The sequence below is a fragment of the Canis lupus genome, chromosome X (assembly GCF_011100685.1).
Source record: "Canis lupus familiaris isolate Mischka breed German Shepherd chromosome X, alternate assembly UU_Cfam_GSD_1.0, whole genome shotgun sequence".
Classification (NCBI taxonomy): Eukaryota; Metazoa; Chordata; class Mammalia; order Carnivora; family Canidae; genus Canis; species Canis lupus.
The window spans coordinates 69048845-69073985 of record NC_049260.1 but is presented as its reverse complement, the minus strand read 5'-3'; the positions used below and the strand labels follow the sequence as shown (position 1 = coordinate 69073985).

Genomic DNA, 25141 nt, shown 5'->3' with positions numbered 1-25141 from the left:
TTTTGCTTTTGTTTCCCTTGCTTCCATGTATCTTGCAAGAAGTTGCTGTGGCCAAGTTCAAAAAGAGTGTTATTTGTGTTCTCCTCTAAGATTTTGAAGGATTCTTGTCTCACATTTAGATGTTTCATCCATTTTGAGTTTATCTTTGTGTATGGTGTAAGAGAATGGTCTAGTTTCATATTTCTGCACGTGGCCGTCCAGTTTTCCCAGCACCGTTTATTGAAGACACTGTCCTTTTTCCAGTGGATACTTTTCCAGTTTTGTCGAATATGAGTTGACAATAGAGTTAAAGGCCCATTTCTGTATAAATCCATCAAACATTTAAAGAAGAAATAACACCCATTCTGTGAAAGCTATTCCAAAAGATAGGGTTGGAGTACTTCCAAACTCGTTTTAAGAGGCCAGCATTACCTTGATTCCAAAACCAGACAAAGACCCCACCAAAAAGGAGAACTATAGACCAATATCCCCGATGAACACAGATGCAAAAATTCTCAACAAGATACTATCCATAGGATCCAGCAATACATTAAGAAATGTATTCACCATGACCAAGTGGGTTTATCCCCAGGATGCAAGGCTAGTTCAACACTCGTAAAACAATCAATGTGATAGATCATATCAGCAAGAGAAAAACCAAGAACCATATGATCCTCTCAATAGATGCAGAGAAAGCATTTGACAAAATACAGCATCCATTCCTGATCAAAATTCTTCAGAGTGTAGGGATAGAGGGAACTTTCCTCGACATCTTAAAAGCCACTACGATAAGCCCACAGCAAATATCATTCTCAATGCGGAAACACTAGGAGCCTTTCCCCTAAGATCAACAACACAACAGGGATATCCACTCTCCCCACTGCTATTCAACATAGTACTAGATGTCCTAGCCTCAGCAATCAGGCAACAGGAATAAATAAAAGGCATTCAAATTGGCAAAGAAGAAGCCAAACTTTCCCTCTTTGAAGATGACATGATACTGAACAGAGAAAACCCAAAAGACTCCACCCCAAGATTGCTAGAACTCATACAGCAACTTGACAATGTGGCAGGACTGATTCATTTTCATTGTTCGTAATCAGTCTGTTATTTTCTATTTCTTCCTGCTTCAGTTTTGGTAGGTTATATATTTCTCAGAATTTATCCATTTATAAATATAAATGTGGTTATCCTCATTTTTGACATATAAATTTTCTTAATATTCTGATACGAGTGTTTGTATTTCTGTGGTGTTAGTCATTTCTCCTATTTATTTAATGATTTTGTTTATGTCTTCTCTATTTCTCTATCTCTATCTCTTTTGATGAAAATGGGTAGAGATTTTTATTATTATTATTATTATTATTATTATTTTCAAGATCCTACTTCTACATTTCTGGATCTATTGTTTGTGGTTTTTTTCTGGTTGGGTTTTTGTTTTTTTTGTTTCATTTTAATTTTATTTTGTTTCTATATCATTTATTTCTATTCAAGTCTATTTCCTTCCTTTTTGTGGGTTTGGGTTTTATTTGTTCTTCTTTTTCTCACTCCTTTATGTGCAAGATTAGTTTGTTTCTTTGAGATTTTTCTTGTTTCTTGAGTTAGGCTTCTATTCTCTAAACTTTCCTCTGAAGTCCTTGTGCTATCCCAAAGATTTTGGACTGCTGTGTCTTCTTTTTCATTTATTTCCATGTAATTTTTAATTATTTTCTTTGATTTCTTGACTGAGTAATGGATTGTTTTTTAGTATGTTATTTAACCTCCATTTAACAATGGTTGTTCCAGATTTTTTCTTTTGATATCTAGTTTATACTGTTATGGTCAGAAAAGATACTTGGTATGACTTCATCTTTTTTTTAAATTTGTTAAGATTTGTTTTATGACCTAATATTTGATCAGTCATGGAGAATGGTCCTGTGCATTTGAAAAAAAAATGTATTCTGATGTTTTAAGATAGAAGGTTTGAGGATAGCCTGGTTTAGCGACGCCTTCAGCCCAGGGCATGATCCTGGAGTCCCGGGATCAAGTCCCACATCGGGCTGCCTGCATGGGGCCTGCTTCTCCCTCTGCCTGTGTCTCTGGCTCTCTCTCTCTCTCTCTCTCTCTCTCTCTCTCTCTGTGTGTGTGTGTGTCTCTCATGAATAAATAAATAAAATCTTTTTTAAAAAAAGAATAGAATGTTTGAGTATATCAGTTAAATCCACCTGATCCAGTATGTTATTTAAAAACATTATTTCCTTGTTACTTTTTTTGGTTCGATAGTCTACCCATTGATGTAAGTGAGCTGTTAAAGTCCCCTACCATCACTGTATTGCTGTCAATTACATGTTTTATATTTGTTATTAACTGTGTTATGTACTAACGTGTTTCCATATTGGGTGAATAAATACTTATAATTGTTATATTCTGTTCTTGGATTGTCCCCTTTATTATTGTTTAATATCCTTCTTTGTGTCTTGTTACAGTCTTTGTTTAATTTTTTTTATTTTTTTTTCTCCAGACTGCATGGTATTTTTATAATACATTTATTTTTTTATTGGTGTTCAATTTACCAACATACAGAATAACAAACAGTGCTCATCCTGTCAAGTGCCCCCCTCAGTGCCTGTCACCCATTCACCCCCACCCCCCGCCCTCCTCCCCTTCCACCACTCCTAGTTCGTTTCCCAGAGTTAGGAGTCTTTATGTTCTGTCTCCCTTTCTGATATTTCCCACACATTTCTTCTCCCTTCCCTTATTCCTTTTCACTATTATTTATATTCCCCAAATGAATGAGAACATATAATGTTTGTCCTTCTCCGATTTACTCACTTCACTCAGCATAATACCCTCCAGTTCCATCCACGTTGAAGCAAATGGTGGGTATTTGTCGTTTCTAATGGCTAAGTAATATTCCATTGTATACATAGACCACATCTTCTTTATCCATTCATCTTTCGATGGACACCAGGGCTCCTTCCACAGTTTGGCTATTGTGGACATTGCTGCTATAAACATCGGGGTGCAGGTGTCTTGGCGTTTCATTGCATCTGAATCTTTGGGGTAAATCCCCAACACTGCAATTGCTAGGTCGTAGGGCAGGTCTATTTTTAACACTTTGAGGAACCTCCACACAGTTTTCCAGAGTGGCTGCACCACTTCACATTCCCACCAACAGTGTAAGAGGGTTCCCTTTTCTCTGCATCCTCTCCAACATTTGTGGCTTCCTGCCTTCTTAATTTTCCCCATTCTCACTGGTGTGAGGTGGTATCTCATTGTGGTTTTGATTTGTATTTCCCTGATGGCAAGTGATGCAGAGCATTTTCTCATATGCATGTTGGCCATGTCTATGTCTTCCTCTGTGAGATTTCTGTTCATGTCTTTTGCCCAGTTCATGATTGGATTGTTTGTTTCTTTGGTGTTGAGTTTAATAAGTTCTTTATAGATCTTGGAAACTAGCCCTTTATCTGATATGTCATTTGCAAATATCTTCTCCCATTCTGTAGGTTGTCTTTTAGTTTTGTTGACTATATCCTTTGCTGTGCAAAAGCTTCTTATCTTGATGAAGTCCCAATAGCTCATTTTTGCTTTTGTTCCTTTTGCCTTCATGGATGTATCTTGCAAGAAGTTACTGTGGCCAAGTTCTAAAAGGGTGTTGCCTGTGTTCTCCTCTAGGATTTTGATGGAAACTTTTCTCACATTTAGATCTTTCATCCATTTTGAGTTTATCTTTGTGTATGGTGAAAGGGAGTGGTCTAGTTTCATTCTTCTGCATGTGGATGTCCAATTTTCCCAGCACCATTTATTGAAGAGACTGTCTTTCTTCCAATCGGTAGTCTTTCCTCCTTTATCAAATATTAGTTGATCATAAAGTTGAGGGTCCATTTCTGGATTCTCTATGGTGTTCCATTGATCTATGTGTCTGTTTTTGTGCCAGTACCACACTGTCTTGAGGACCACAGCTTTGTAGTACAACCTGAAATCTGGCATTGTGATGCCCCCAGATATGGTTTTCTTTTTTAAAATTCCCCTTGCTATTCGGGGTCTTTTCTGATTCCACTCAAATCTTAAAATAATTTGTTATAACTCTCTGAAGAAAGTCAATGGTATTTTGATAGGGATTGCATTAAACGTCTAAATTGCCCGGGGTAACATTGACATTTTCACAATATTAATTCTTCCAATCCATGAGCATGGAATATTTTTCCATCTCTTTGTGTCTTCCTCAATTTCTTTCAGAAGCATTTTAAACTTTTTAGGGTATGAAATGTTCTATAGTTTTTAAGGTATAGATCCTTTACCTCTTTGGTTAGGTTTATTCCTAGGTATCTTATGCTTTTGGGTGTAATTTTAATGGGATTGACTCTGTAATTTCTCTTTCTTCAGTCTCACTGTCAGTGTATAGAAATGCCATTGATTTCTGGGCATTGATTTTGTATCCTGCCACGCTGCCAAATTGCTGTATGAGTTCTAGCAATCTTGGGGTGGAGGCTTTTGGGTTTTCTATGTAGAGTATCATGTCATTGGTGAAGAGGGAGAGTTTGACTTCTTCTTTGCCAATTTGAATGCCTTTAATGTCTTTTTGTTGTCTGATTGCTGAGGCTAGGACTTCCAGTACTATGTTGAATAGCAGTGGTGAGAGTGGACATCCCTGTCTTGTTCCTGATCTTAGGGGAAAGGCTCCCAGTGCTTCCCCATTGAGAATGATATTTGCTGTGGGCTTTTCGTAGAAGGCTTTTAAGATGTCGAGGAAAGTTCCCTCTATCCCTACACTCTGAAGAGTTTTGATCAGGAATGGATGCTGTAGTTTGTCAAATGCTTTCTCTCCATCTAATGAGGGGATCATATGGTTCTTGTTTTTTCTCTTGCTGATATGATGAATCACATTGATTGTTTTACGAGTGTTGAACCTGCCTTGTGTCCCAGGAATAAGTCCTACTTGGTCATGGTGAATAATTTTCTTAATGTACTCTTGGATCCTATTGGCTAGTATCTTGTTGAGAATTTTTGCATCCATGTTCATCAGGGATATTGGTCTGCAATTCTCCTTTTTGGTGGGGTCTTTGTCTGGTTTTGGAATCAGTCTTTGTTTTAAAGTCTAATTTGTCCAATATAAGTATTGCTATCCTGGTTGTCTTTTCTCATCGTTACGTATCGTATAGATTTCTCCACCCACCTCACTTTAAATCTGCAGGTGTCTTTAGGTCTGACATGAGTCTTTTGTAGGCAACATATAGATGGGTCTTGTTTTTATTGTTGTTTTTTTGTTTTGTCTTTTAAGTCCACTCTGCCACTGTCTTTTGACTGTTGTATTTCGCCCATTTACATTCAAAGTTATTATCTCTACTTTCTTAGAATTAACTTTACAACAATATGATAATTAGCTTTGAGTGTTAAACTGCATACATGTGTATGTTGTTTACATGGAAGCATGTTTGTGAATGTGTATGGATGGATGCATATTATGTTTTCGTTGTAGCTACCATAGTTCATTGGTATTGGTAAGGGACTCAATGCAGAAACTGGATTACAGATGCTGTGTGCATATGCCTCAGGGTCTGCTAAAGAACAAGATGGTTGTTGAGATCAGGTGAGGTAAAGTCTATCCAATTGGACCAGGAAACTGACTGTAAGGACTAATGGTAGCCAACTGACAGTGTGATAGGAGCCATGGTGGGCAGTTATCCTTTGGGGTACTCAAAGTCTAAAATAAAAAGTTCCAGGCAAGCAGTCAGGCAGGTAGGCTCTGGAAATGGAAGTAAGACATCACTTCAATCAAAATCCAACTATGGTTTAAAAAGCTACCCTGAAGTAGTTTTAATACATTCAAGGGTCCCTGGAAGCCTCTTATCCTCAAAATTCCAGACATTTAAGGCTGTTTCTTCTAGACAGTAGAACTTCATTTAGCATTGCTGATTCAAACCCTTGTCCAATGCATACATTATCCCTTAGTCTATATAAACACATATCCATAATCTAAAGTTCTGTTGATATCCACCAAAGACAGAATTTTTTTTTCCTGCCCTGAGATGGGCTACTCAGAAATGTCTGACTGAAATGTTTGACAAGATGAGGAGGGAAAATTTTACTCTCCATAAATACTGATACATTTTTCAAGGCTTCCAAAAAAAAAAAAAAAAAGAGCTGGATATTTCTGTAATTAAGAGGAAATAAACGGGAGACTATAAAGTAATATGGAAATGTATTGTAGTTGCAAAGATGATTTCTATTTTAGAAAGTAAAACATATGGTAATTTGCTTATAAATCGGAGGCAGGGCAAGATGGCAGAAGAGTAGGGCACCCAAGTCACCTTTCCCCGCAAATGTACCTAGATAACTTTCATATCATCCTGAAAACCTACGATTTCGGCCTGAGATTTAAAGAGAGAACAGCTGGAATGCTACAGGGAGATGAGTCGTGCTTCTATCAAGGTGGGAAGAAGGGAAAAAAAATAAATCAATAAAAAAATCATCCAAGGGGGAAGGACCCCGAAAAGGAGCTGGGCTAAGGCCAGGCAGTGAGAGCTTTCAGGAAAGGAAAGCCAAGTCCCAGAGAAGCAGGAACATTACCAATCTTCCTGAAGAGAAAGGCGCTCACAGGGAACTAGGGCAGGATCCCAGGAGGGACAGTGATGTCCCCAGGCTCCCAGGGTCATTAATAGAGGAAGTGTGCCAAGGGGGAAAGTACACCACACACTGCAGGCCGAGCTCCCTAAAGGGCTGGAGTGCCCGCCCAGTGGGGCCTCGGGAGCAGCTCAGGCAGCGGCTCCATGTGGAGGGGCCTGCACAGCACCAGGAACCCAATTCCAGCAGCGCAGGCCCCGGAGCCCAGGGCACCTGGGGACACAGCCCAGGATCCAGCGCTACCCCAGGACAGATGGAGGCTGGGAGAGCACAGGACAGTGAGGACGCTTCTGCCACTGGGAGGCCCTGAGCTGTACAGATCAGTGCCCCCTACCCCTGGAGATTCCAGGCCCCTGCAGACTGGGAGACTGCAGTAGTTACTGCTAGAGTTGACTCCAGGGCTGGAGAACTAGCTGCTGCCACTGTTGTTGTTCCCCCTGGTGTTACCTTGTGCCTGGGACTCAGCAGGGCCACCAGAGAGCAGGGGCCTCACAGAATAAACGTCTCCCACTGAGCCATGCACTAAGGGGCAGGGCAGATGTCCCAGGTGCACACACTTGAGAATCAGCACAAGCAGGCTGCTTCCCCAGAAGACTAGCTGGAAGGACAGGGAAAGACCAAGGTATTGACCAAGCAGCCCTGGAAAGTACCAGGGAAAGACTAGGGACTTAAACTATATAGAATCAGAGGATAACCCTCTTTGTTTTTGTATTTAATTTGTTCCCCTCCTTTTTTTTCTCTCTCTTTTTCCTTCCTTTTTCCAGAACAACTTGTTTTTAGCCACTTTTCACTGAGCAAAATGACTTGAAGAAAGAACTCACCACAAAAGAAAGAATCAGAAAGAGTACTCTCTCCCACAGAGTTACAGAATTTGGATTACAATTCGATGTCAGAAAGCCAATTCAGAAGCACAATTATAAAGCTGCTGGTGGCTCTAGAAAAAAACAAAAATGATTCAAGAGACATCATGACTGCAGAATTTAGATCTACTGAGGCAGAAATTAAAAATCAATTGAATGAGATGCAATCCAAACTGGAGGTCCTAATGATGAGGGTTAATGAGGTAGAAGAACAAGTGAGTGACATAGAAGACAAGTAGATGGCAAGGAAGGAAGCTGAGATAAAAAGAGAAAAACAATTAAAAGATCCTGAGGAAAGGTTAAGGGAAATAAATGACAGCCTCAGAAGGAAAAAATCTACATTTAAATGGGTTCCAGGGGGCGGTGAAAGAGACAGAAGACCAGAAAATGTATTTGAACAAATCATAGCTGAGACTGTCCTTAACTTGGAAAGGGAAACAGGTATTCTGATCCAGGAGATAGAGAGATCCCCCGCTAAAATCAATAAAAGCCGATCAACACCCTGACATTTAAGAGTGAAACTTGCAAATTCCAAAGATAAAGAGAAGATCCTTAAAGCAGCAAGAGACAAGAAATCCCAAAACTTTATGGGGAGAAGTATCAGGTTAACAGGAGACCTCTCCACAGGGACCTAGCAGGCCATAAACGGCTAGGAGGATATATTCAGGGTCGTAAATGAGAAGAACATGCAGCCAAGAATACTTTATCCAGCAAGGCTCTCATTCACAATAGAAGGAGAGATAAAGAGCTTCTAGATAGGCAGAAATTGAAAGAATATGTGACCACTAAACCAGCTCTGCAAGAAATATTAAGGGGGACTCTGTAAAAGAAAGAGGAAGTCGGAGGAAACAATCCACAAAAACGGGGATTGAAAAGGTATAAGGATGACACTAAATTCTTATCTATCAAGAGTAAGTCTGAATGTGAATGGGCTTAATGATCCCATCAAAAGATGCAAGGTTTCAGACTGGATAAAAAAGCAAGACCGATCTATTTGCTGTTTACAAGAGACTCATGTTAGACATAAGGACACCTACAGCCTGAAAATAAAAGGTTGAAGAACCTTTAACCATTCAAATTGTCCTCAAAAGAAAGCAGGGGTAGCAATCCTCATATGAGATAAATTAAAGTTTATCCCAAAGACTGTAGTAAGAGATGAAGAGAGACACTATATCATACTTAAAGGATCTATCCAAAAAGAGGACCTAACAACCACGAATATTTATGCCCTGAATGCAAAAGCTGCCAAGCATATCAATCAATTAATAAGCAAAGTTAAGACATACTTAGATAATAATACACTTATACGTGGAGACGTGAACACAGGGACTTCTGTAATTGATAGATCTTCTAAGCACAACATCTCAAAAGAAACAAGAGCTTTTTTTTTAATAATTTATTTATGATAGTCAGAGAGAGAGAGAGAGAGAGAGAGAGGCAGAGACACAGGCAGAGGGAGAAGCAGGCTCCATGCACCAGGAGCCCGACGTGGGATTCGATCCCGGGTCTCCAGGATCGCGCCCTGGGCCAAAGGCAGGCGCTAAACCGCTGCACCACCCAGGGATCCCGACAAGAGCTTTAAATGACACGTTGGACCAGATGGATTTCTCTGATATTTACAGAACTTTACATCCAAACACAACTGAAAACACATTCTTCTCAAGTGGACATGGAACTTTCTCCAGAATAGACCACATACTGGGTCACAAATCAGGTCTCAACTGATACCAAAATACTGGGATTGTCCCCTGCATGTTTTCAGATCATACTGCTCTGAAAATAAAACTAAATCACAAGAAGTATAGAAGTATTTCAAAAACGTGGAGGTTAAAGACCATCCTGCTAAAAGATGAAAGGGTCAACCAGGAAATTAGAGAAGAATTAAAAATGTTCCTGGATACTAATTAGAATGAAGATACAGCTGTGCAAAATTTTGAGGATACAGCAAAAGCAGTCCTGAGGGGAAATACATCGCAATACAATCATCCATCAAAAAACTAGAAAAACGCAAATACAACGTCAACCTTGCACCTAATGGAGCTGCGGAAGGAACAGCAAATAAAGCCTTCACCCAGCAGAGGAAGAGAGTTAATAAAGATTTGAGCAGAACTCAATGAAATAGAGACCAGAAGAATTGTGGAACAGATCAACAAAACCAGGAGTTGGTTCTTTGAAAGAATTAATAAGATAGATAAACCATTAGCCAACCTTATTAAAAAGAAGAGAAAGAAGACTCAAATTAATAAAGTCATGAATGAAAAAGGAGAGATCACCACCAATACCAAGGAAATACAAATGATCTTAAAAACTTATGAGCACCTTTACGCCAATAATTTAGGCAACCTAGAAGAAATGAATGCATTTCTGGAAAACCACAAACTACCAAAACTGGAACTGGAAGAAATAGAAAACTGGAACATGCTGATCACCTGGGAGGAAAATGAAGCAGTCATCAAAAACCTCCCAAGACCCAAATGTCCAGGGCCAGATGGCTTCCCAGGGGGAATCTAGGAAACGTTTAAAGAAGAAACCACACTTATTCTACTAAGCTGTTTGGAAAGATAGAAAGAAATGAATAACAACAAAATGATTCTATGAGGCCAGCATCACCTTAACTCCAAAACCAGACAAAGACCCCACCAAAAAGGAGAACTATAGACCAATATCACTGATGAACATGGATGAAAAAATCTCAACAAGATACTAGCCAATAGGATCCAACAATACATTAAGAAGTGTATTCACCATGACCAAGTGGGATGTATCCCCGGGATGCAAAGCTGGTTCAACACTTGTAAAGCAATCAATGTGATTCATCGTATCAGCAAGAGAAAAAACAAGAACCATATGATCCTCTCAATGGATGCAGAGAAAGCATTTGACAAAACACAGCATCCATTCTTGATCAAAACTCTTCAGAGTATAGGGATAGAGGGAATATTCCTCAGCATCTTAAAAGCCATCTATGAAAAGCCCACAGCAAATATCATTCTCAATGGGGAAACACTGGGAGCCTTTCCCATAAGATAAGGAACAAGACAGGGATGTCCACTCTCCCCACTGCTATTCAACATAGTATTAGAAATCCTAGCCTCAGCAATCAGACAACAGAAATAAATAAAAGGCATTCAAATTGGCAAAGAAGTCAAACTCTCCCTCTTCACAGATGAGATGGTACTGTACGTAGAAAACCCAAAAGACTCCAGCCCAAGATTTCTAGAACTCCTACAGCAATTCGGCAGAGTGACAGGATAGAAAATCAATGTCCATAAATCAGTGGCATGTCTACACTAAGAGTGAGACTGAAGAAAGAGAAATTAAGGAGTCAATCCCATTTACAATTGCACCCAAAAGCATAAGATACCTAGGAAGAAACCTAACCAAAGAGGTAAAGGATCTATACCCTAAAAACTACAGAACACTTCTGAAAGAAATTGAGGAAGACACAAAGAGATGGAATAATGTTCCATGTTCATGGATTGGAAGAATTAATATTGTGAAAATGTCAATGGTACCCAGGGCAATGTACACATTTAATGCAATCCCTATCAAAATACCATGGACTTTCTTCAGAGAGTTGGAATAAATCATCCTAAGATTTGTGTGGAATCAGAAAAGACCCCGAATAGCCAAGGGAATAATAAAAGAAACCATATCTGGGGCATCAATGCCAGATTTCAGAATGTACTACAAAGCTGTGGTCATCAAGACAGTGTGGTACTGGCACAAAAACAGACATATAGATCAATGGAACAGACTAGAGAACCCAGAAGTGGACCCTCAACTTTATGGCCAACTAATATTCCACAAAGCTGGAAAGACTATCCTCTGGATAAAAGACAGTCTCTTCAATAAATGATGCTGGGAAAAGTGGACATCCACATGCAGAAGAATGATACTAGACCATTCTCTTACACCATACACAAAGATAAACTCAAAATGGATGAAACATCTAAATGTGAGACAAGATTCCATCAAAATCCTAGAGGAGGACACAGGCAACACCCTTTCTGAACTTGGCCACAGCAACATCTTGCAAGACATATGCATGAAAACAAGAGAAACAAAAGCAAAAATGAACTATTGGGACTTCATCAAGATAAGAAGCTTCTGCACAGCAAAAGAAACAGTCAGCAAAACTAAAAGACAACCGACAGAATGGGAGAAGATATTTGCAAAGGACCTATCAGATAAAAGGCTAGTTTCCAAGATCTATAAAGAACTTATTAAACTCAACAGCAAAGGAACAAAGAATCCAATCGTGAAATGGGCAAAAGACATGAACAGAAATTTCAGAGGAAGACATAGACATGGCCAACATGCACATGAGAAAATGCTCTGCATCACTTGGCATCAGGGAAATACAAATCAAAACCACAATGAGATACCACCTCACACCAGTGAGAATGGTGATAATTAACAAGACAAGAAACACAATTGTTGGAGAGGATGTGGAGAAAGGGGAACCCTCTTGCACTGTTGGTGGGATTGTGAACTGGTACAACCACTCTGGAAAACTGTGTGGAGTTTCCTCAAAGAGTTAAAAATAGATCTGCCCTTCGACCCTGCAATTGCACTGCTGGGGATTTACCCCAAAGATACAGATGCACTGAAACGCCGGGACACCTGCACCCCAATGTTTATAGCAGCCATATCAACAGTAGCCAAACTTTGGATGGAGCCTCAGTGTCCATCGAAAGATGAATGGATAAAGAAGATGTGGTTTATGTATACAATGGAATAATACTCAGCCATTAGAAAAAACAAATACCCACCATTTGTTTTGACGTGGATGAAACTGGAGGGTATTATGCTGAGTGAAATAAGTCAATCGGAGAAGGACAAACATTATATGGTCTCATTCATTTGGGGAATATACAAATTATCGAAAGGGAATAAAGGGAAAGGAGAGAAAATGAGTGAAAATTAAATAGATGGGGATGTCACTGAGAAATTCTAGGTCCTTAAAAGGTTTAGAATCTAAAAGACATTAAAGCATTCATTTAGCAAAGATGATATTCATTCTTAGTTAAGATAATATTTTATGTATGTTTTTTCTTTTCTTTTTTTTTTAGAAATGCAGTATCCTTATATTTTTCACTTACTCTGAATTAAGTTGAATATGAATGCCATATTTTATAATTTGTATTAAAGAAAAACTTAAACAGGTAAGGTTCAGGAGTTCAAGAGGTAAATTTAACTCTTATGTAAACATTTGCAATAAATCCAAAGTTGACAAATATTCTGACACTTAATATATTTAAGGTTTAAATCTTCTTGTATTTTGTATTCAAAATAACCTTCAAACATTTACATAATGCTATGAACCAAAAATAAAGGGCCTCAGAGGACAGACCTAATCTCCATGGTATATGTGAACCATATTATATTGGGCTAGGTATACAATATATATATATGCTAGTGAAACTGCTTGATGATAGGTCTGAAGCACCATCATATTTGACAGAAGTATTTTTTTATTCTTCTAGACACATCTTATGACATTAAGAATGTTCAATGTAAGTATTAAAATAGAATAAGACAAGTATTTTGAGATAAAATAAGTATTTGTTCTGTGATTTAACATTTATCTTTTCCCTTCTTCTTTTTTCTTTTTTCTTTTTTTTTGATATCTTTTTTCTTTTTTAAAAGAGGTTTCCTGAACATGGTTGCTTGGGTCAAACCATGGGTCTTCTTCTCATGAGCTATGTAAGCCTAGGCAAGTCATGTAAGCTCTGTACTATGTTTTTTTGTTTTTGTTTTTTAACTGTAAAAGAGCTTATAGCATTATTTTTAAGACTAAATATGTGCATAGATATACATATATACATATATATGTGTGTATGTACATATACACACATAATGCATATACACACAAGTGCTTGAAACAGAGTAAGCACAATATTAGTGACTTATTTTTATTGTACTTACCGTGGTATAGAAAGGTAATGTACTTACCGTGGTATAGAAAGAAAATAGAAAGGTAATGGAAAAAATAACCAAGTTTTCATAGTTGTCCCTTTCCTACTTTCTGCTTTGCTTTGACCAAACTTTAGACAGGTATCTCTGTTTCTTACAAGCCCCTGAGTCCTGTTTGCCCCTAAGCTATAAGCAAGCACTAATAAAGTAGAACATGTCTCCTTTTCAAGGTCTCCTGGGAATCATCTGTCTGCAGTGAGACACTTTTTTTTGGACCTCACTGTTCATTTATCTTGCTTGTCCAGTTTCTTAAAATATTCTGTTTTCCCTTAACAACAACAACAAAAACATTCATTTATCTGTTGAGTTTTAAGAACCTTGTAGATTTCTTAGATCAGAGTCTTCTCCCTATTCTGAGTAAAGTCTCTCCCTAAGTCCAGATTTGCTTTCATTTGACATATATATATATATATATATATATATATAAAATTTTCATTTGACATTTATATATGTATATATATATATCTTTTAATAGAAATAATACATTCCATTGCTAATTATATTGTGATTATGTTTTTATATCTACTATTGCTGTGTTTTGTTTTAAAATTTAATGACCCAGTGTTTTCTGAACAGGAAAATGAGTTCACCCCCAGAGTTCTGTAAATAGAATCCTATTTTTTTTGAAACCAATACATTTTCCTATTTGTAGGATAGCTACATTAGATAAAAGTTGCCAATATTTCTGTTGTTCAAAATTCTCGGCTTTTAAATAACTGAACAGGCCCACTTCTAAAGTTATAGAATGGTTGAGAATGTTAGAATACTAAAATCTCTAGAACTTCTCTCCCTCTCTCTCCCTCTCTCTTATTCACTTTATATAGCTAGTAATATTTTACTACCCTTTTTTCCCTCCTCTTAATTTGAAATCTCTTTTATGATCTTTTGCTTCCTTGGAGTAGCTGACTCTCAAAAAGACATCACTCAAAAGCCACAGTGATAATTTAGACAGGCATTTGAAAACTGTCAGATATATATATTCATTGAAAATTCTCTAGTACATTATTTTAGTTTATTTCTCAAATATTAATAAGATTTATTTTGACATTCTAGACAGGATTTATTTTCAGGTAGTTCTCACCCTTGATAAAGACATTCAAGACTAACATTTCTGACATAACCGAGACCACCCTTTGGCAAGTTCCTTTTCAAACACAAAATTTGGTCTCTTAAACTAGACTAGGATACATCCATCTTAAAGATTATGCTCCCATTTAACCTAGCATAAAGTTATGGTAACATTTTGGTTCTAATATCACAGCTTTTAACACTTGTTGAATTTAGTTTCCAAAATATCTTCCATCAGAAGCTCAAGGGAAAATTTCTTTCAACCCCACAACATGGTGAGGAAACCAATTCATAATTCTAGGAAAGATTAAATGCCAGTGAACAGTTCAAAAACTGTTTATTTTAGTGGTGTTGTAGTTTAACTAATGAGGTAACTAAAATTTAACAATATGTTTGAGATAGTTTATTTTTTAAACTGAGAAAACCAATTTTTTCTAGACAACTAGACTATCCATATATATAAGCAGAACTTAAAATTTTCACCTTGAAACATGACATCCTAAAACTTTGAATATCAATTTACTGATTAACTATGTTTGTTTAGTTTAGTTATCCTACTTTCCTTGTGATCCTATCAGATATCATCATGCTTCATATTCACGGATTTTTGCTGTGAAAGCCAAATTGTGAATTGACAACGAAATGGTCCCTTTTATTGCTAAAATTAATAATAAAATAACTATTCACAGAATATTCACAAAGTAATGCTTTAAGCAGAATGTTGTTTTGGCACAGTGGGAAAAGAAAAGTGTTGGTCAAAAATAAAATTAATTAAATTAAATTAAATTAAATTAGTTTGAAAATTGCATCCAGGACTGTGTAAATGATACAAAATGTGGATACAGTTCAGTTTGAAGATCTTTTAAGGTAGAATCACAACATATATCATCTTAAATACTTATAGTTTTAAGGCCATGGAGTAAATACTGTGGTTTCAAAATATTAAGAAAAAATAGTACAATATATTTTGAAATCAATTTTCTTTTAAATTTATAATCTTACCTTCCCTGCTGTTTTCCCCTCAGACTTCCACTGATTTAGGATAAAATGGAGGCAAAGGAAGCAAAGGAAAACAAAACAAAACAAAATTGAAAATCAGCTCTAATTTGTTATTGCAAATATATTTCTTAATGCCAATATTCTATGTCCAATAGTAAAAAATTCTGTTCTTCTGAAACTGTCTTCAACTTCTGCTTTCTTCAGTCATTTCATAAGGGGATATCACGACATTATAAATCTCATGTACCAGTATGAGAGCCATATAAGAAATCTTGGATCAGCATTACAAAACTCAGTTATATATTTAGCCCACATAGGCTTTTGTGAAGAAAAGACATGCCTCCAATTAGATATTCTCTTACTTATATTACTTATTTTTCATTAATTTTTAATGAATAAGCCTTTACCTCAAGCATGAATGCATTTCTTAAAAAAAGAACTAGGTTGGTTGGAATACATGAATTAGGAATAAACATAAGAAACATCTAAAAGACATTAAGTATTATCTCTAAGTGTTAATTTTGGTAGTTCTTAGGAACACCTTAATTAGATTCTGTTCAACTGAATTATGTTCTTTTTTTTTTTTTTTTTTTTCTCATTGTAGCTGTGGTGTTTGGTTATTTTGTTCCTTTTTACTTAAAACTTCTTTTTTAAAATTCCCTTTCAACCTCAGGAGACAGGTTAAATTAATTTTCAAGACTCCAAAAACATTTAGGCCATTAGTCCCTTCTTCATTCTTCTTTGTAGACGATGAATATACCATATCATAAATGATCAAATTTCTACATTTCTAGATACTTTTGCTCCCAAAAGTCTTTTCTCCTAAAATTTTATCTCCATTTCTTGTCATTTTAACAGCTACACAAAATGTTCTCTGAGAGCCTCCTTGATTACAATGAATCACAAGAAAAAAAGGGGGGTAGAGCTGGGTTGATTTTGAAATAAGGGTAAATACAAAGACAGATACAATTAACATAGCCAGAGATTGCTCTATATTTTTAATAACTTATTCTCAGAAAGTATGCATTTTTTCCTGTCATTTTAACGTAACTTGTGTTCACAACATGGACATTTAAACAAGTATCTAGACATGGGCAAAAATCATTTATTCAAGAAATCAAAGTGTACTTTTTTTCACCCGTTCCATTTTGGGTATTGATGTTTACCCTAAGATATTCACACTTTTCTTGTGTTGAACAAATTCAGCCTTCAATGGCTCAGTATTAGAATTATATTCAGGAAGGGATACCCTTAGAATGATGACTTCCATAATCTCTTTCAAGAAAATATCCATGGTTTCAATGCCTTTAAATAATAGATATCTACATCTCTTATCATTATGAATAATAATTCTTAAATAGTAGGTTAAGGGCAGCTGGGTGGCTCAGCAGTTTAGTGCCACCTTCAGCCAAGGGTATGATCCCAGAGACCCGGGATCCAGTCCCACAATGGGTTCCCTGCATGGAGCCTGCTTCTCTCTCTGCCTGTGTGTGTGTGTGTGTGTGTGTGTGTCTCATTACTAAATAAATAAAAAAAAACTTAAAAAATAGGCTAAAATTTTCAACTTTCTAATAGAAATAAAGTCATAAACAAAAAAGTCTTTAAGGATATAATATTAAAATACTATTCTCTATTTTGCAGCAGCACAATAGATCTTTTTATGGTTGTTTCATTAAGATTTACTTGCAATAACAACAGATTTTATTTTTCTCTTTTAATTTTTTTTATTGGAGTTCAATTTGCCAAAATATAGCATAACACTCAGTGCTCCTCCTCACCACAGTAATGAAAAAAGACAAGTTCAGAATGTGTTTGTTTCCCTAAATTTTATATTTTAACTAAAAGCATTTCCTGTGCCGTGCTACTTTTGCTTTTATTTGAAAATTGTTATCGTGAAAAGGTTAAAATAGATCAAGTGGGAAATATCAAAAAGGATCGTCTTTGCATTAATCCACACCACAGATACAACACAATCTGCCACCATAAGTGGGTCCTATTTGGTAACATCTAGATGAGCATTAGAATTAAAAGTAAGCATAGAAATATATTGGCAGGCATGTAAATAGGATGACAAATTGATACCAGTTTTGATGATAGAAATATTAAAAAAATAATAAATGCTGGAAGAAAAAAAAAACATGCCGAAAAGCAATTCCTACTTTGACAGAGACATGGATTTTTAATCCCCTTATTTAAAAATTGACCCCAAAATAATCAACACTAAATCAACAAAATCGTTGTCCAAACTAAATTATATATAGTGAGGGAGGGAAAAAAAAATAACAGGTCTGAATGTTATAAGCTCAGAATTTTCCAATAGTATATATTTGTCATGTAGTTTCATATGTTCTTATTAACCTCCTGATGTGAACAAGTTCTTACTACTGTTGTGGAGGGAGACCTTCCTCTGCTTTATGGTCCTTCTAGCTGGACATAAAATCGAATTGACAAGAGACAGATTAATGGAAGAAAATAAAATGTAGTAGGGATGAGGACAACCCACATAGACAATGAAATTCTAAAGACAATGAGGCAACATGAAGTTTATATGAACTAAGGAGAGGGGTAGGGTCTGGATATACAAAGGGGAGAGAGCCATTAGCAGGAAAAGGAAAGGACATATTTCAAAAACACAAATGTTTCCCTATAATGTAGGTACATTTCTTACATAAAAGGGAATCTCTGTTAATAGTTCTCTTCTTGGTGCAGGCTTTCCTTTCCAAAGTAAATTTAGGCAGCTGAGAGGAGACAGAGAACTTTTCCTGCATCTGATGCATTTTGATTACTTTTAATTCAAAATAATCTTTATGCCAAAGTGGCCCATCTTGAAGCAGCCTGCCCTTGGCCCTTTCCCTACTAATAAATGAATATTTCTCATATTATATCAGATTTTCTAGATTGTTAGAGATGATTGAGTATAACTGATGAAAAGTAGGAAGAAGATATATTATACAAGAGAAGTAACAAAATTTGTTAATGTCAAGAATATGATCCAACTAGGAAAACATTCCATTTTTTTAGTCCATTCTCTTTTATGTAACACAGTATTAGTGGACAAAATGGAAAATGGTGGGAGATAAATTACAATGAAGAGTGATCCATGTATACACTGAGGTGGTAGCAGTATCAGTACTGTTGAAAGAAAGTCAAATTATTTGGGTATTCTTCAAATCTATGTGCTTTTGTGACTAGTGGAAACCAGATATTATAATTGTGTCCCTTTTAGGCATGTGCATTCAGAGTGAACACAATGAGCACAAAGGTTGAGGTTAATACAAGAAGAGATCTATGGCTCAAAAGGGTATTACTACATACAGTCAGTTTCTCTGGAAAATTCTACTTTTTTTTCCCATCTCCAGGTTTACTACTTCTCTTTTCCCTTCCCTTCCTTTCCCTTCCCTTCCCTTCCCTTCCCTTCCCTTCCCTTCCCTTCCCTTCTCTTCTCTTTTCTCTTCTTTTTCTTTCTTTTTCTTTCTTGTGTAAAGTATAGCTGTTATCTTCACTTATTTCATGTAGGGTTTCCTCTGTATTGTTACCACTAACAGAGTAACTGTCCTCTTAAATAAAACCATTAGGAATTTCTCATCACTTAGATTAATAATAAAAGGGAGCAAGACTAGAATCAGAAGTCAAGGAAGTCACATCCTTATGCACAGGTAACAAAGAGGCAGAGGCCTACTAGAGGATCAAACATTAGAGCTTATCCTAAAACACTACCTTGCCTGCTGATTATGAAAGAAATAGAACAAAACATGTATAAGAGACAATGCACTTGGTGAACACAGATTTATTTTAAAAGTTGATCTCAATTCTCACTCAAAACAGCACTAGCTACCACTAAATTTTTTTCAGCTGGATTAAGTGCAAAATCAACTTGAGATGTCCAGTAATGGTCAAGATTTAACAAAAAGCACTTATCAGAATGACAGTGGTGGTATTATGATAGTACCTTTTCTAAAGGGCATGGGCAAGGGCAGCCCTGGTGGCGCAGCAGTTTGGCGCCACCCACAGCCTGGGGTGTGATCCTGGAGACCTCGGATCGAGTCCCACATCGGGCTCCCTGCATGGAGCCTGCTTCTTCCTCTACCTGTGTCTCTGCCTCCCTCTCTCTCTGTGTCTATGAATAAATAAATAAAATCTTAAAAAAAAACTGGGGGCAGGGTATGAGCAAAATGAAAATACTTCCCACTATGAACACATATTACATCCTGAATAAATATTTGCCTAAAAGATGAATGAAACTGCAGAAGATTTTTTTTTATCCTTGTGCATGTGTGTGAGTATATTCATGTGTGTTTATAGCATAACAAACTGAAAGGCTATGGAGACTGTATCTACTAATACTCCACCAGTTGGAATGCCCCCCAATCTGCATTTTAAGAATATTACAACTTTAAGTATAATTTTTACTTGACTAATTCTCCATACAAATATCATGGCCAAGTTGTTTTTTGTCTTTTGTTTTGTTTTGTTTTAGTAAATTGACACATGTGACCTAGAATGCTATTGATTTTAAAGGGAAGACATTAGTGAATGTAATAATAATAATAATAATAATAATAATAATAATAAGCTTAAATGTCTTCCTCAACATATTTGTTTACTACTTATCTCCTTTCTAGGATATAAATAACTATTTCAAAAGAACACACTTACGAGAATGTATCTAGGTATTTTTGTGTCCTTATTATGCTCCTAAACTTAAGACTAGCATAAATGTTGTATAGATAATATTGATGCATCAGTAAATAAAACATGAAATTTGAAATGAGAAGACATATGTTTCAGTCTTTGGTCTACAAGTAGCTGAATGATCTTATTCAACCAAAATTTAGAAAACTGTATCTTCCTCCTACACTAACCCCAGGGCATTAACTACATTGATGATAATAATGCTGATAATGATTGTGACAATGACAGGAACACTATTGCTACAACTATCACTGCCACTATTATAATTGCCTATAATTTATTGAGTATGAATCAAATTTAGTAAATGCTTTACAACTATCATTTTATTTTATTCTTACAGAGGCACTTTGATGTGGGAAAATAATCATTCCCATTTTGAAGCTGCTTGATAAAAATATGGCATATCAGTTGAAACTATGTTTCATTTTTAATTGTTTGAATTTTGCATGAAAATATCTTTGCTGCTAAAGACATATGTAACGACTCTAATACAATTTTAAATTACAGATGGTAAGTGATGAATCACTAGATGCTACTCTTGGAACTAATACTACACTATATGTTAACTAACTAGATTTAAATAAAAAACTTGAACATAAAATAAATAAAATAGTTACAGATGATCTTAACATGTCATTCTTGTGAAATGTGAAAACAAATTGTTGCATTGAGTCTATTAAAGCTTATAGATGAAGACTTTTTTTTTTCAGTGCAATAGCTACCAGACTGCTTAATCTGTGAATACTGGTTTTCATATTAGATGAAGCATAACAAAATAGATCTATCATAAAAATAAGAATTTTAAAGCTCCTTATATACTATCCTTTATATCATACTTACAGATGGACAAAGGGTATTTTAAAATACTGTTACTAGTTATTTGGATGGACCTCAAATGAAAGTTTAATGCTACTATAGTCATTTTACATAAATAGTACTTAAGCATGTAGCTTTCTTTTTTTTTTTAAGATTTTATTTATTTATTCATGATAGAGAGAGAGAGGCAGAGACACAGGCAAGGGAGAAGCAGGCTCCACGCAGGGAGCCTGATGTGGGACTTGATCTCAGGTCTCCAGGATCACGCCCTGGGCCAAAGGCAGGCGCCAAACCGCTGCACCACCCAGGGATCCCCTAGCATGTAGCTTTCTGATAGAGATTTAAACCTTGGACTTAGTTGCATTATTTTTAATTTATCCTTAAGTTTTAGTTTTAATCTAATAATACCTACTTTACAACAAAGTTATAATAATTATCTGGTATCCGTTGTTATCATTTGCTTGTTTTCTAGGTGGAAAGTGATATTCTTTTCTGGGATTATCATAGTCTTCTTGAGCTCTTACTTGATTACTGATAAAGTGTGAGAACTAGGTTCTTGTCTCACAGAGTCAAAGAATGAATGTCACAGACAAAGGAGAGTGAGTAAAGCAATAGAAATTTATTAAGCAAGGAGACAGAGAAGGTTCTTAGGAGGCAGAGGGATCCTGACAGGGCTGGCTTGTAGTGTTGGTTGAAAGCCAACAAGGGAACCTAAAGCCTTTTAACATCTCTATTGATATCATGATTGAATAAGGAATAGTGTTAACACCTTCAATGGCTTACTTCCTTTTTAGGGTCTGGTAATTCTTTGCAAGTCACAAGTAGCTGTTATAGACCCCACCTTTGATACCTAGGACAGGATGCCCTGGTTTGTATCTCAGGTTTCCTTTCCTCTCCACATTTTTGGGATTTTTGTGAGTCTGATTCCCTGGCCCCCTACATATCTCTCCCTACCTAGTCCTGCCACTCCCTTATGCATTGATATATAATCTCTATTTCAAACTCCTCTAGTAATTCCAAGCTGAAGTTCTACTTTCACTGCATTTTTTGGGTAGAATTTTCAACTTTATTTCAAATCATTTAAGAAAACTGAAACTGAAACCTCTTTGTTTTTCCCCAGTTGAACTCATTGTTTTTAGGTTTGTGAGGTTTCATTAAGCCTGTCTTGACACTATCAAATCAAATGAAGTATAATGCATATAGTGAGTAGAGAGCATTCTCCAAAAATTTATGTCCATTGGAATCTCAAAATTGTATCTTATTTGGAAGTAATATCTTTGCAGCTATAATTAGTTAAGGATCTTGGAATGAAATCATCCTGGATTTAGGGATTCCTTAAATTCAATGTCCAGTGTGTATATAGGAAAAAGACACGCACAAACAGGAAGAAGGTCATGTGATTTTGAAGGCAGAGATTGGAGTGATGGCAGCTACAAGTTAAAGAATGCAGCAGAAGCTGGAAGAGGGAAGGAATTAGAATTGCTAAATGCCAGCAGAAGCTGGAAGAAGCTAGGAATTAATCTTCCCTACAGCTTTTAGAGGGAGCATGGCACTAAGGACACTTTGATTTCAGAGTTCTGGACTGCAGAAGGACAAAAGACTAAGTTTCTGTTATTTTAAGCAACTGATGTTTGTGGTAATTTGTTATTGAAGTGCTATTAAAAATCCAATTAATCAAAAGTATATACTTTCATTTCAGGAAAAAAAGCACTAAAATATAAAATGGATTGTTTTATTCTATAATTTCTCAAACCAAAATACTTTCGAAGATTATTAACCACAAATCAATGCATTTTGTATATTTAAGTTTCTGGAGGACTGGAATGATTATAAGTAAATTTAGTACAATGGAAAGATTATCCGATTTTGAATAACCAGATATAGGTTCCAGTCCCAGATTATTCATTCAACTTTAAGACATTTAGCAAAAGCTTATTTGGTACTACATTCAAATTTTCTAAGTGGTAGAAAAATGAATGGAATAAGACCCTTGCCCTACAGGACTTCACAATTTAACAGGGAAGTCAGATGTAGCAAGTGATAATTATAATATTTTAGATGTTATAATGGCCAGATGAATAAAATGCTATCATACCACAAGGGAGCAAAGAACTGTGTGACAATGAGCAAGTCCTTTGACTTCTAAATCTCAGTTTGTTAATTCTTAAAATGGAAATAACAGTAACAAATCATATCCTTTCTATTTGTAGATATTATTTTGAAAGTCAAATAAAATCTTTTTTCTTGATTATTCTTTTGGACTTTTTTCTCATCTCCCAAGTATTTTTAACAGTTACTATTTGTAAGAGTTCTGTAAATCAGACACCGGGGATCCCTGGGTGGCTCAGTGGTTTAGCGCCTGCCTTTGGTCCAGGGTGTGATCCTGGAGTCCTGGGATCAAGTCCCACATCAGGCTCCTTGCATGGAGCCTGATTCTCCCTCTGTCTGTGTCTCTGCCTCTCTCTCTCTCTCTCTCTCTGTCTCTCATGAATAAATAAATAAAATCTTAAAAAATATCAGAAACTTTCAAGTATTTAACATATATTTTCTGAATTAATCCTTGAAATAGTCCATAATTCTAATACAATTATTCTAATTTTACATGTATAGAAATTTAGGTATAAAGACTTATACTATGTTTCAAAATTGTATAAGATTGTAAATCAGGATGTAAATATTCTTTTCACCAGGGATTGCTGTATATCTTAGATATAAATACACAAAAAGTAAATATACTATTATGAATTAATGACTATGTACCCTAATATCTAGCAATAATAAACTAGATAATGAATAATATTTCAATATGCATGAATAATTCTGAATAAATATTATATATCCCTTATAGTACTCATTTCCTAATGATTATCTATGCTGATGGGGGAACAGAGGACTAGCTGAGGACAAAGCACATTGACAAGTTCTTGAAACAGAGAGAGTGACTTTCTTCTACAGACTCAAATGTCTCACTGTTCATACTTTGCTAAGGGCAGAAGGCAATCTTAGCCTGTCCTCCAGGAATCTGTAAGTCTATTTTAACATATAAAAATTCCTTTAAATTTCCTTTATCTCTAAACCCCCAAGGTACATGTTGGTGATCATTTCCCAAGCACATGGCCCACTGATAAACATCTGAAGGGTCTTATGACTCAGGTTCTATTAGACGGTAATAAGTGACCTTTTCCCAACAATAGCTAGCTCCCTCAAGAACCTGGAAACCTTGTTTCTAAAAGTCCTTAGAGAGTATGCTATTCTCAAACCCCTCCCAACTTCCAGGTATATAATCATCCATCACTCACAGGCTCAGGACAGCAGCTCTTCCTGCCCATGGGTCCTGTCCCTGTGTTTTAATAAAACCACCATTTTGCACCAAAGATGTCTCAAGAATTATTTCTTGGTTGTCAGCTCCAGGCCTCACCTATATTCAGAAAACTTCATCATATGCTAGAGAAAAAGCATTCAGTTATGTTTCTACAAAGTAACCATTTGCATCAATTTTACTATTAGGTAATTACATTGATATTTACTAACTAGATCTAAGTTAAGTTTCTTTAAAAAATTTCCAACTACATGTATATTAACTATTAGAATATTCATTGTTTTCACATATGCAAGTAACACGACCAGCTCCAGAATCTGGAGCCTTTAGTATTAGTTTATTAATGTAAGCAACTACATGATTTCTTTAATGTAAGCAACTACTAAATTTAAATATTGAGCAATTTTCCAATTCAACCATTTTAGTTCCTAGCCCAGTTTCCATCTGGTTAATTCAGATGCATTGTATGTAAGGAAAGCATTTTATGTGTGGAGAAAAGACCAAGGATTCACAATCTATCTCCTCTTCAGGGTAAGAAGGAGTATTCAATATGAACATTTCTAACTTTACATGAATTAATTCACCAGGCTAGTTACTAAAGATAAATTGATTGCCAAGATAGAAATAGCTATCTTTGCTCTTCATAAAGAACAAGAGTATAGATAATTACAGTACTTTTGATAACAGAATAGTTTGGAAGTTTTTCTTCATTAATAGAAGTAATATGGGCAACAAAAGCAGAAGGGAATGTAAATTAAATTAAATGTCCTCGCAGTCCATTGACAAATACTAGAAATAAGCAGAGTATAAAGTTTCCTCCAGGAAA

General features: G+C 36.0%; 1 protein-coding gene across 1 annotated transcript in view; it reads right to left on the bottom strand.

Annotated features, from left to right (window-relative positions):
• LOC608881 (protocadherin-11 X-linked) overlaps window positions 1-25141 on the bottom strand; it is a 389893-nt gene that overhangs the window by 172795 nt on the left and 191957 nt on the right. Inside the window, exon 5 of the mRNA XM_038587829.1 lies at window positions 15492-15521. Within this exon, the coding sequence (XP_038443757.1) occupies window positions 15492-15521 (30 nt within the window). The remainder of the gene's footprint in view (window positions 1-15491; window positions 15522-25141) is intronic.